We start from the raw sequence: 14055 nt of genomic DNA, 5'->3' as shown, positions 1-14055 counted from the left end.
AAGCAAGACAGAAAGGAAAAAGAAACTTTTAAGAACAAGCAAAGAAAGATGATACAGGGGGGATGGAATCTGAGAACCACAGTAGAGAAGATACAGAAAGGAAAAAACGGAAAGGAAGGAGCAATGGGAATGTCAGTGGTTATGTTCTGGGAAGGTAATCATGGCCACCTTTTGTGACTTGTGCAGTTCAGCAGTCCTTGAAGCTAGTTTTGTAAGTAGCAGGAAAGTACCCCCCCCCCCCGGAAAGTAACTTTGGAGAAAAATTGTAACTTCTTGACATAGGTAACACATAGAACTTGTTTTTTTTCTTAAATAATGTGAAAGAATTTGGGAGAAACCTAGTTTCCTGTGTGTTTCTGTCTGTGTGTTATGTGTAGTGCTTTACCCTTGCGAAGTTAGTATTCTCGTGTTATTTTGTGGACGCACAGGTTTTAATGTAACTGGATATGAGGGACTGATTAAATTGGTGACGGATAATAAAGTTTCATGATGAAGAGTTTTAAGTGAAGAGGCTGTTGGAACAAAAATTCATGGGTAATGTGTGACATGATCGAAAGTGAGTACCAGAAATTGCCTTTAACATGTATAAATTAAGTGTAGTCACTTTGTCTCTTTTTTTTTAGGTTCTTCTCATGTGGAATTATATAGAAATTAACATTTTTATTCTAATAGTGATGAACCATGTATTTATCAACCATTTGTTAGGTGCTGTCGAGTTGGTTCTGACTCATAGCAACCCCATGTACAACAGAACAAAACACTGCTCAGTCCTGCACCATCCTCACAGTCATCGCTATGTTTGAGCCCATTATTGCAGCCACTGTATCAGTCCATCTCATTGAGGGTCTTCCTCTTTTTCACTGACCTTCTACTTTACCAAACATGATGTCCTTCTCCAGGGACTGGTTCCTCCTGATAACGTGTCCAAAATATGTGACACAAAGTCTTGCCATACTCCCTTCAAAAGAGCATTCTGGCTGTACTTCTTCCGAGACAGATTTGTTCGTTCGTCTGGCAGTCCGTGGTATATTCAGCATTCTTCGCCAACACCATAATTCAAAGGCATCAATGCTTTTTCGGTCTTCCTTATTCATTGTCCAGCTTTTGCGTGCATATGAGGCAACTGAAAATACCATGGCTTGGGTCAGGCACACCTTAGTCCTTAAGGTGACATCTTTACTTTTTAACACTTTAAAGAGATCTTTTGTAGCAGATTTGCCCAGTGTAGGATATTGTTTGATTTCTTAACTACTGCTTCCGGGGGCAAGGATTGTGGATCCAAGTAAAATGAAATCCTTGGCAACTTCAGTCTTTTCTCTGTTTATCATGATGTTGCTTATTGGTCCAGTTGTGAGGATTTTTGTTTTCTTTGTGTTGTAATCCGTACTGAAGGCTGTAGTCTTTGATCTTCATCAGTAAGTGCTTCAAGTCGTCTTCACTTTCAGCAAGCACAGTTGTGTCATCTGCATATCACAGGTTGTTAACTGACTCTTCCTCCAATCCTGATGCTGAGTTCTCCTTCATACAGTCCAGCTTCTCAGATTATTTGCTCAGCATGCAGATTGAATAAGTACAGTGAAAGGAAACAACCCTGACGCACACCTTTCCTAATTTTAAACCACGCAGTATCCCCTTGCTCTGTTAGAACAACTGCCTCTTGGTCTATTTACAGGTTCTTCATGAGCACAATTAAGTGTTCTGGAATTCCCATTCTTCACAATGTTATCAATAATTTGTTATGATCCACACAGTCAAATGCCTTTGCATAGTCAATAAAATGTAGGTAAACATCTTTCTGGTATTCTCTGCTTCCAGCCAAGGTCCATCTGACATCAGCGATGAAATCCCTGGTTCCATGTCCTGTTCTGAATCCGGCTTGAATTTCTGGCAGTTCCCTGTTGATGTACTGCTGCAACCACACTTGAATGGTCTTCAGCAAAATTTTACTTGTGTGTGATATTAATGATATTGTTCAGTAATTTCCACATTCTGTTGGACCACCCTTTGGAATGGGCACACATATGGATCTCTTCCAGTCAGTTGGCCAGGTTTCTTGGCATAGATGAGTGAGCACCACCGACGCTGCATCCATTTGTTGAAACATCTCAATCGGTACTCCATCAATTCCTGGAGCCTTGTTTTTCACCAGTGCCAATGATTCATGATCATATGGTACCACCTGAAATGGTTGAACATTGACCAGTTCTTTTTGATACAGTGACTCTGTGTATTCCTTCCATCTTCTTTTGATGCTTCCTGCATCGTTCTAAATTTTCTATAGAATCCTTCAATATTGCAACACAAGGCTTGAATCTTTCTTCAGTTCTTTCAGCTTGAGAAATGCCGAACGTGTTCTTCCCTTTTGGTTTTCTATCTCTAGGTCTTTGCACATTTCATTATAATATTTTACTTTGTCTTCTCGAGCCACCCTTTGAAACCTTCCATTTAGCTCTTTTACTTCATCATTTCTTCCTTTTGCTTTAGCTGCTCTACGTTCAAGAGCAATTTTCAGAGTCTCTTCTAACATCCATTTTGGTCTTTTGTTTCTTTCCAGTCTTTTTAATGACATTTTGCTTTCTTCATGTATGATGTGCTTGATGTCATCCCACAGCTCTTCTGGCATTCAGTCATTAATGTTCAGTGGGTCAAATCTGTTCTTGAATTGGTCTCTAAATTCAGGTGGGATACACTCAAGGTCATATTTTGGCTCCTGTGGACTTGTTTTAATTTTCTTCAGCTTCCACTTGAACTAGCATATGAGCAATTGATAGTCTGTTCCACAGTTGGTCCCTGGCCTTGTTCTGACTGATGATAACTGAGCTTTTCCATCATCTTTTTCCACAGATGTAGTTGACAGTATGACAGACTGACAGACGAGTGGTGGTTTTATCAACCATATAAATGGCTAAATTTTTTACATGGACAAAACATTCACTTTCATTGTAGTAATAACTCTGTCTAAATTTGCCCAATGTTTAAACCAAGAAGTCTTTCTTGTGGTTCATTCTGGAAAAAATTCAATTACGTGGATTCAGAACAGTATGCTAGAATTTGTTCTTTAAGTGATGCTTTTATAGGTTCAAAGACCAGGTCATATGAATATAGGGCAAGCACACACACAAACTCTATCTCTCTGTTTCTCTCTCTAGACCAAATGCCAGCCACCACTGATGTAGAGAAGAACAATGACTATGTGTATAAATTGTGTTCTATTTACACTTCAAACAAATAAGATAACTGTTTAAACTTTTACTTAACTACTGTGCCTTGATAACTCCTGAGTGACTATTATTTTTTATTTAAGAGTGAGCTATTGAATCACACTTCACATCCTCCACCCTCCAATCAACAGTGTAGCATGAGCCACATAAAATAAATTTCTCAGGGGTAGCTTTGAAGGAAAAAGATATTTCAAACGCTTGAACTCGAAAATTCCGTTCTCTGACTCTAATCTCCTGTCTTTTCAGCTCTCCCAGTCGTTTCATTCTTACTAAATCTGTGCTTTATTTGGCCTCATTATGAGTCCTAGTCTCATAAACTCTTCGAATTTCTCCACTCTGTCAAGCTCCTCCTGGTTTCACTGTTCTTCCTACCCAGCCTTGGATCTTATCAGCTATTTGAGTATTACATTCACTAGCACTCTAGATTGCTTTGTTGCCGAATTCATCCATCATGCTTGTCTTGACAACCCCTGCCTGTAGCATAGTATCTTATAATCTGATACTGACTCTATAAATATTTAATGGCAGGGAGGAAGGAAAGGAGGAAAAAAGAGAGAAAATTCTTTGGTTTTATGCTAGCATGCTGAAAAATTCTTGTGGAAATCTGTTACTTTTCCTGCTTGGGAGCATTGCAAATTCATGTTGTTGAACATCAAACAGGCCATCATCACTGTTGCCCAGTGTTTTTATTTTTCTGTATCTGTCCATTTTCCATTGTCTTCGTTGGAGATCACGTCTACTCACCAAAACCATCAATCTCATCATCTCATCTCCTTTCTTTATTATAGTGAGGTCATCTAAACTTATTTTTCTCAAATCCCTTTTGCCTGAAAATTTTTCAGTGTCTTCAGTTACTCTCCCTTTCTCTGTTTTGTTTTTCACTCTAAGGGGAAAAAAATTATATATTTATGTGTATATATATACGTATATATATATAGAGAGAGAGAGAGACATATATATGTACATATAAGGAACCCTGGTGGCACAGTGGTTAAGCACTCAGCTGCTAACTGAAAGGTTGGTGGCTCGAACCCACTAGCCACTCCATGGGAGAACATGTGGCAGTCTCCTTTCCTAAAGATTACGGCCTAGAAAACCCTATGGGGCAGTTCTACTCTGTCCTGTAGGGTCACTATGAATTGGAACTGACTCATCGGCAGTGGGTAACAGGTATATGCATGTATGTATATATATGTGTGTGTAGTGTATATATATATAGGCAGTCCCCAGTTTACGAACGTCTGATTTACACCTACAGTCCATAGTTACGAACAAACCCCTGTAAAGCCTATTACATCAAAAATGCAAGGTATGTACAATGGTTCGTAATAGCAAACAGGCACTATTTTGCAAAACGCATCAAAACATTATTATTATTACTGTGTTATTATGTTAAAGATATTTTAGTGTATCTGGAAGTGTTTCATTAATGTTTTTATGCACAGAAATGTACACTATATACTGTATATTAAGACAGACATTTGACTAACTGACGTTAGATACAAATACTACCTAACTGTTCTTACTTAAGTACAAATTTGACTTAAAGACAGATTTAGGAATGGAACTCGCCTGTAATCAGGGAACAGCCTGTGTATATATGTGTATATATTTGTGTGTGTATGTATATGTACATATAGATCCTTTCTCCCTTTGAAAGTTAACCCCCTCTGTATGTACTTAATTCCTTCTGCTGTTTCTTCCCATCAGCAGTGCCTTTCCTCAGTGATCACTAATGACCTCATAATTGCCAGTGGTCTCTTCTAATCGTCACCCTACTTGATCTGTGTATGGCATGACATTATAGACATTCTAGAAGTTCTGTCCTCTCTTTGTTTCATGGCACTGTTCTCTCTGGCTGTTGCCCTGTAACTCAGATGACTGTTAGGCTTATTAGCTGACTTTTTTATTTTCTCTAACCCTGAAATGTTGATATCACTCAGATACCTGCCCTTTGCCCTGTTCTTATACCTAACAGTGATTTCCAAACCTTAGTGTAAGAATCATCTAACATTCTTGTCTAAAATGTAGGTTTCTAGACATTACCCTTAGAGATTGTGATTGAGTAGGTCTAGCATAAAAACCAGAAATCTCTATTTTAATAAGCTCTCCTTGTGACCCTAATAAAAGTCATACAGGGCCACATTTTAAAAAAATAATGCTCTACGGTCCTGTCTATTCCAGAGAATTCATCCATCACTTCATGCTGATTATTCTCAAATATCTTAACATCGGACTATGATGAATTTCTCCTTATTATATGGACCATACTTTGTGACTCTCAGGACCAGAATCCAGGCTGGTAACCAACTAGTATGCACTTGGTTCTGGTTGGTAAAATAATAAAATACTTGCAGAAACATTGGTAAATAGCAGCTGTCCCAACTCCTGAGTGTCTTTCCACTAACACAGTCCTGTCTGACTTGACCCCCCTCCTGAGACCCCCTGGACCTCTCCGCAGTTCAGCAACAAAGAGGTAACACCTAGCATGATAGAGTTTCTTTAGGATCCAGCTCCATTACTACAACTGGCATCCTAATTGGTTAAATTGTATCAGTTAAATATTACCCCTCTTAAAGATGATGATGTCATTAACCATATGGGAACAGAAGAGAAAGAGCTGGTTTTAATGGGGAGGATAATAAGCTCAGGAGGTTAAGATGGTTTATAAGTAGTACTGCTAAACCTACTGAAATAGTTGGAGGGAGTGGCCTGCAGCAAGTCCAAAATCACAAGAGCTGTCTGTACTTTCCAAATTTGGCTAATCACTAGAATCATTTAAAATACATTTAAAATACATTTAAAATCTTTTAAAATACAGATTCTGAGGCCTAACAGTAAGAAATTTTGATTCGGTAGGACTGGAGTATGGCCCAACAATCATTTTTTTCTTTCCCAAAATGACCCCAACTGTCTTAGTCTGGGTTCTCTAGAGGAGCTAAACCAATGAAGCATATATATAAATATAGAGAGAGAGATTGATTTCAAGGAAATGGCTAACGCAATAGTGGAGGCTGGCAAGTCCCAAATCTGTGGGTCAGGTGTCAGGCTGAATGCTTCTCCTGACTCATGGAGTTGCAGGGACTGACAAACCCAAAGTCTGCAGATCAGGTGACAGACTGCTGGCTCACAGGCTTATGAAAGCTGACGAATCCAAAACTTGCAAGTAAGGCAGCAGGCTGAAGGCTTCTCACGTCCCAAGAACTGGAAGTCAAAGGATAATGAGATGAACGCAGAATTGACGGAGAACGAGCTTTGCCAGAACATTAGTTTATATCATGAGTGCAGGCCACACCCCCAAGGAAACTCCTCTTCCAATTGATTGGCTGTTCACATCAGATCACAAAATGGGAGATAATACATAGTGTCTGCCAAACCACTGAGAATTATAGCCTAGCCAAGTTGACAACATTAATCATCACACCTATGATTAACCAGGTTTGAGAACTACTGTAATTGAAAACACAGAGAAGTACCAAACTGTTGCCCCATATTGAATTACAAATAGGAATTTTACATTCCATGGCATGATCAATAAGATTTGGCAAGGGTGTGTGTGTAGTTCAGCACAACCTACCACCACTACTAGAATGTATCTCTTGTGTAAATTTTACACACAGAAAGTAACTCAATGCTAAATTCAGTCAACAGAATGCATTATATCCTTGGCAAGAAAGAGCTCCATTTCTAAGAGTTGCTGTGAAAATAAACTCCTCAAGAAAAAGTTTCCCATGTGGGAAATATATAAAATGTCACATTTATATAATTTTTAAAATTTTAAGATAAAAATATATTTTTTTCAGATGTTGCTCTTTTCTAAATCATATGTACAGTTTATTCAAAGAAGGAATAGCAATTCTATAAAATGCTGTATCCTGTACTTAGTACTGAGTCATTTATTACGTAGTTGATTCCTGAGTCACTAATTACTAAGACTTTCCTATAAGGAAAAGATTACTAACAGTAGGCAAAATGGTAGTTGTGAAACTTTTTGATTATTTATTATGATAGTTAAGGAAAGACTATTTAAAACCATATTGGGGGAATTAAATTAAATTTGTTAAATTGCGTTTACTTCAAAAATAGAAGATAATTAGCATTACTTTTCATTGAGAGACATGTATTTATTTCCTGAGGAATAAAAATAAATCTTGAGGGTTTAGAAGCCTACAAACAAGTTTATTAAGAAATATATCCTTAAAATTGACAGCACGGTAGTAGTTTTTATTATTTCAGGGTGAAGGAAGTTATAGGTTGTATATGAAAGGTAGCTTTTGAAATCAAGGATTTGGCTCTTAATTTTATTTATAATATTAAAACCTACTATATGTAATTGTTGTCATGAAAAATTTGAACTAAGATAATTAAGACTAATGGCTGCTGTTATAAGATCTTTTGTATGCAGTTGAAATAAGATTTGATAAGTGTTAAACATAGCTGACTCTAGACTGCTGTTAACTACAATTCGTAAATGTTCTTAGTCCTTCCCTACCCCACTCACCTCCACCCCAACCTCCCCACACATACACACACTTTATGCACGTTGAAACACAAAGCAACTTGTCAGTTCAGTTTATTCAGTTAGGGTCAGTTCTATGAAAACAAAGTCAAGGCAATTGCTTGATTTAATTGACTAGCGAAACTGGTTATACAGGTAGATAGCACTTAGTTTTATTTTTGTCCAGCTGCATATTTGAATGTTCATAAAGTAACTTAACAGAATAACAAGATTCCAGTGACACTGTAATAGATTTTTATGATTTTACCAAAACAAAGGGAAAAGACGCTAAAACTCAAAACTGTAGAAAATATTCATGGTGTTTTTTGTTTTTGTTTTTTTTCTTCATGACTGAAGTTCACAATAATGAAATGTGTCCAAAGAAGAAGTCTTTTTTTCTTTCACTATTCATTACTTTTTCTTTGAGGAATGTTTTCCTGGAGTATACTTAGTATCACCATAAGAAAATTGTCTGATATAATTTAGATTAATAATTTAAATAACTTTTACAGAATAGTCCTCTGACTGCAAGGAAACAGTTCTCTCACAGTTCTCTCCTGGCTTCACTTTCCTACTCCTTATTTACCTAGCCTTGTGGTTGACTATTTTAACAGTGTTCTCACTACTGCCCTTGATTCTTTCTGCCACATGCCTTCTACTGTACCCATCCCACTGTTCTCTACTCCTTCAGCTCCTGGGCTGCTAATCACAGCTTGTGAAATTGCATAACCATCTTGCTCATCGGCATTATGGATTTATGGTTTCCAATCTCAATTGTTCTCTCAACATAGCTCTGCTTTTTTTTTTTACTTTTACTGCCTAAGCTTGCTTTCTTATTTTTCATGGAAGGTATTTCAAATTTTTTTTTTTTCTTCTCGTCTACACCTTAGCAAATGACCTTACCTTCTATTTCACAAAAAATAGATTCCACAGTGCATGAGTTATTCATAATTTCCAAAATGATGTATCTACATATATTGTATTCACGTACAGTCTTTAGAGGAAGAAGTATATCTCCTTTCCAAGGCTTCCCCCTTCACCAGTCTCCTCTGGTACCTTGCTCCAAAATGCCATAAAAAGAAAGAAATGAGTAGTGAAATAAGAGAAGACTTTATTTGTGTGTGTGTGTGACACAATTCATTATATAAAACAATATACATTCTATTAATTGACTTTTTTTAACTTACCATTTCTCCAACTTCCTTTGTTATGACTGCTTGTTCTGACCCTGATTTTCAGTTCAAATTACCAAAACAGAGAATTTGATTGCAACAAATCATTTCTTTGCATCAGGCTGTAGGTCCTAGGTCATGAGCAAACCTCTGAGTTGAATTCCCTAGGGTTAAATGCCCATCCTTTGTCCAACCAACTATATCAGTAGGCCTGAAGGGAAAGAGGGTCTCATCCTCCTCATGAGGCTACTCTTTTCTCACAGGCAGGCTGTGTGATTGGTATCTGAAGTACATTTTTAGTACTTCATAAAAATGACCATGTTAGCTAAAACCAGGCAAAAGGATCTTAATAGCCAATGGGAAAAAATATAATTGTTTTAAAGCCTTTAAAATTTTTTTTCAAAACATAAAGAACTCTCTTACTGTCACTTATGAATGTAATGGGAAATGAAAATATAAAAGTAACCAGAAATCAACATGTAAAGAGCTTGGAATTCATCACTCTTCTTCTCACAAGAAAAAGCTAAACCAGGACAGTGAATTTAAGTTAGTGGGAGAGGAACAACTCAGAAAAGAAGGGTGAGAATGGTTACACAACTTGAAAATTCTAATCAGTGTCACTACATGCTTCATGTAGAAACTGTGGAACTGGTGTATGTTTTGCTGTGTATATTATCAACAACAACAAAATAAATTATGTATAAAAAAAGAATAAAGCTAAACAAACTGAAAATCAACAACTCTTCTTAGATCCATCAGAGAATTGAAGTCAGAGGGCAAACCACTGCCCCCAAAACTGCAGAGAAATGCAATAACAAGAATCACAGCGTACCAAGAGCAAAAGCCGATTAGCAGAAGCCCACCACTGGAGCCAATACTAGTAGGAACACTTAAACTGTAATTAATGAATTGCTGGAAGCTCAGTGTAAACTAGCTTGAGTACTAAACATTCTAGAGGGCCTCATCTCAGAGGAACCCTCACATTTTCATGAGTTTTAGACTCAGGAGCGCCACCACGTTCTCAGGGTGAAGATTGAAGAAAAATCTCCTCCTGCTTCCAGAAAACAGAAGGGAAAAGCAACCATTTTGAAATATACTAAGAGCATTCTGTTCTCCTTAACAAAATCCTGCCCTCAGAGGATACTTTTGACATGGGAGAAGGGAAATGTACAACTTCGGTCTCCTCTAGCTTTCCTGTCTAACCTAAGTTGGGAGGATGAGAAAGAAGGGAAACTTCGAAACACTTGTGCAAGTCACAGCCTAGTGGAAAAGGCTCACTAAATACTGAGACCTAATCATAGGATTATAGATGTGTTCTCTTTACCTACACCCTACCACCACATCAGTCAGACTAATAAGAGATAACAGTTGAAAGCACTGCAAGGCACAGACCCTATTTAAGAAGGATTGTCTAGGGAAACCCAAGGACAGGGGAGACAAAAACAAGGACACTACAGGAAATTTTAGCCTATCATACCTACAGCTGCATCAATCAGTAAAAACAATCTAACTGCTAGCCAGATAATCATAAAACCTCACACTAAAGGCTATTTACCTCAGTTCCTCTCATCCAATACAACATGTCTGACTTTCAACAAAAAAGTACAAGGCATGTTGAAAGGCAAAAAACAAAGTCTAAAGAGACAAAGCAAGCATCAGAACCAGACAAACATATGGCAGACATTTTAGAATCAGCAGATAGATAATTTAAAATAACTATGATTAACAAAGAAGCAAGAACTTTTCTGGAGGAAAAGGAATTACCAGAGGTAGGATACAAAAGTTAATATACAGAACTCTTCAACAGATCAAGAAGGAGATCATACAAAACACAGAACAAGCCAAGGAACACATAAACAAAGCAATAGAGGAACTTAAGAAGATTAGAGAAGAGCATAATGACAAATTTAACAGGCTGTAGAATCCATAGAGAAACAGGAAACAGAAATCCAGAAGATTAACAATAAAATTTCAGAATTAGACAACTCAGTAGAAAAGTCACAGGAGCAGAATTGAGGCAATGGAAGTCAGAATTAGTGAGATTGAAGATAAAGCACTTGACACCAGCTTATTTGAGAAAAAATCAAAAGAATTTTAAAAAATGAAGAAACCCTAAGAATTATGTGGCACTCTATCGAGGAATAAACTACAAGTGATTGGAGTACCAGAACAGGGGAGAATAGCAGAAAATAGATAATTGTTGAAGCTTTGTTGGCAGAAAACTTCCCTGATATCGTGAAAGATGACAAGATATCTATCCAACATGCTCATCGAACCCCATACAAAGTAAATCCCAAAAGAAAGTCACCAAGACGTATCATAATCAAGCTTGCCAAAACCAAAGATAAAGAGAGAATTTTAAGAGCTGCTAAGGATAAACAAAAAGTCATCTACAAAGGAGAGTCAATAAGAATGAGCTCAGACTACTCAGTAGAATCCACGCGGGCAAGAAATATAAAGACTTAAAGGAAAAAAATTGCCAGCCAAGAAATATATATCCAGCAAAACTGTCTCTCAAATATGATAGTGAAATTAGGACATTTCCAGATAAACAGAAGTTTAGGGAATTTGCAGAAACCAAACCAAAATTACAAGAAATACTAAAGGGAGACCTCTGGTTAGAAAATCAGTAACATCAGATAGCAACCCAAGACAAGAACACGGGACAGAGCAACCAGATATCAACCCAGATAGGGAAGACACAAAAACAAATCAAAGCTAAAACACTGAAAATAGGGAAACAGAGACATCAATATGTAAAAGATCACAACATTAAAACAAAGAAGAGTGACTAAAAAATGTAGTCATAGATCATTGATATGGAGAGCAAGACAGGGCGATATAAAGAAATAAAAGACTGGTTTAAACTTAGAAAAATAGGGGTAAATATTAAAGTACCCACAAAGGAAACTAACAATCCTACACATCAAAATGAAGACCAAGAAAAACATAAAGACTCAGCAAATACAAAATCAACAACAATGAAAAAGAAGAAAGAAAATACATAAAAGAAAAATGACTCAGCACAGAAAATTAAGTGGAACAAAGAAACTGTCAACAACACACAAAAAAAGACATCAAAATGACAGGACGAAACACATACCTATCAATAATTACGATGAATGTAAATGGACTAAATGCACCAATAAAGAGTGGCAGAATGGATAAAAAAAAAAAAAAAAAACCATGATCTGTCTGCTGCCTACAAGAGACACATCTTAAAAGACAAACAAACAAAAACTGAATGGATGGAAAAATATCAAGCAAACAACACTCAAAAAAGAGCAGGAGTGAAAATATTAATCCCTGACAAAATACATTTTAAAGTAAAATCCACCACAAAGGATAAGGAAGGACACTATATAATAATTAAAGGGTCAATACACCAGGAGAACATAACCATAATAAATATTTGCATACCCAACAACAGGGCTCCAAAATACATAAAACAAACTCTAACAGCACTGAAAAGAGAGATAGCTCCACAATAATAGTAGGAGACTTTAACACACCCCTTTCAGTGAAGGACAGAACATCCAGAAAGAAGCTCAGTAAAGACACAGAAGATCTAAGTGCCACAGACAACTTGATGTTGTGGACATACGCGGAACACTCCACCCAACAGCAGCCAAATATGCTTTCTTTTCCAATGCACATGGAACATTCTCCAGAATAGACTACACATTAGGCCATAAAGCAAGCCTTAACAGAATCCAAAGCATCGAAATATTACAAAGCATCTTTTCTGACCATTCAGCCATAAAAGTAGAAATCAAGAACAGAAAAAGCAGGGGAAAAAAATCAAACATATGGAAACCAAACAACATCTTGCTTAAAAACTACTGGATTATAGAAGAAGTTAAGGACGGAATAAAGAAATTCATAGACTCAAATGAGAATAAAAACACATCCTACCAGAACCTTCAGGACACAGCAAAAGCAGTGCTCAGAGGTCAGTTTATAGCAATAAATGCCTACATCCAAAAAGAAGAAAGGGCCAAAATCAAAACATTAACCCTATAACTTGAAAAAATAGAAAGCAACAAAAAAAGACTTCAGGCACCAGAAGAAAATAAATAGTAAAAATTAGAGCAAAATTAAATGAAACAGAAAATAGAAAAACAATTGAAAGAGTTAACAAGACCAAAAGCTGCTTCTTTGAAAAGATCAACAAAGTTGATAAACCATTGGCCAGACTGACAAGAGAAGAAACAAATAACCCGAATAAGAAATGAGATGGGTGTTATTACAACAGACCCAACTGAAATTAAAAATATAATTACTGAATACTGTAGAAAACTGTACTCTAACAAATTGGAAAATCTAGAGTAAATGGACAAATTTCTAGAAACACACTGCCTAACTAAACTAACACAAACAGAGGTAGAACAACTAAATAACTCAACAAAAGAAGAGATTAAAAAGGTAATTTAAAAACTCAACAAAAAAAAGCCCTAGCCCTGACAGTTTCACTGGAGAATTCTACCAAACTTTCAGAGAAGAGTTAACACCACTACTACTAAAGGTATTTCAGAGTATAAAAAAGGATAGAATACTCCCAAACTCATTCTATGAAGCCAGCATAACCCTGATACCAAAACCAGTTAAAGACACCACAAAAAAAGAAAATTACAGACCAGTATCCCTCATGAACATAGACACAAGAATCCTCAACAAAATTCTAGCCGATAGAATTCAACAACATATCAAAAAAATAATCCACCATGACCAAGTGGAAATCATACCAGGTATGCAGGGATGGTTCAACATTAGGAAAACAATCAATTTAATCCATCACATAAATAAAGACAAGAACCACATGATCTTATCAGTCAGTGCAGAAAAGGCATTTGACAGACGCCAACACACATACATGATAAAAACTCTCAGCAAAATAGGAATAGAAGGGAAATTCCTCAACGTAAGAAGGAGCATTTATACAAAGCCAGCCAACATCATCCTAAATGAAGAGAGTCTGAAAGTATTCCCCTTGAGAACGGGAACCAGACAGGGATGCCCTTTATCACCACTCTTATTCAACATTGTCCTGGAGGTCCTAGCCACAGCAGTTAGGCTACAAAAAGAAAGAAACGGCATCCAGATTGGTAAGGAAGAAGTATAAGTATCTCTGTTTGCAGACGATATGATCTTGTACACAGAAAAC

General features: G+C 36.8%; 1 protein-coding gene across 3 annotated transcripts in view; it reads left to right on the top strand.

Moving 5' to 3' along the window:
- Positions 1-14055, top strand: part of PIBF1 (progesterone immunomodulatory binding factor 1) — a 264067-nt gene that overhangs the window by 172094 nt on the left and 77918 nt on the right. The window contains exon 15 of one of the 3 annotated variants that reach the window (XM_023726736.1): positions 429-540. The exons of the other annotated variants lie outside the window; for them this stretch is intronic. Coding sequence (XP_023582504.1) covers positions 429-440 — 12 coding nt within the window. The 3' untranslated portion in view covers positions 441-540. Of the gene's footprint in view, positions 1-428; positions 541-14055 lie in introns of those variants that run through there. 3 annotated transcript variants of the gene reach the window in all.

The sequence above is a fragment of the Trichechus manatus genome, unplaced genomic scaffold, assembly GCF_000243295.1.
Source record: "Trichechus manatus latirostris isolate Lorelei unplaced genomic scaffold, TriManLat1.0 scaffold00013, whole genome shotgun sequence".
In the NCBI taxonomy this organism is placed as follows: Eukaryota; Metazoa; Chordata; class Mammalia; order Sirenia; family Trichechidae; genus Trichechus; species Trichechus manatus.
The sequence above is the reverse complement of the archived record's forward strand: the minus strand, read 5'-3'. Positions and strand labels throughout refer to the sequence as shown.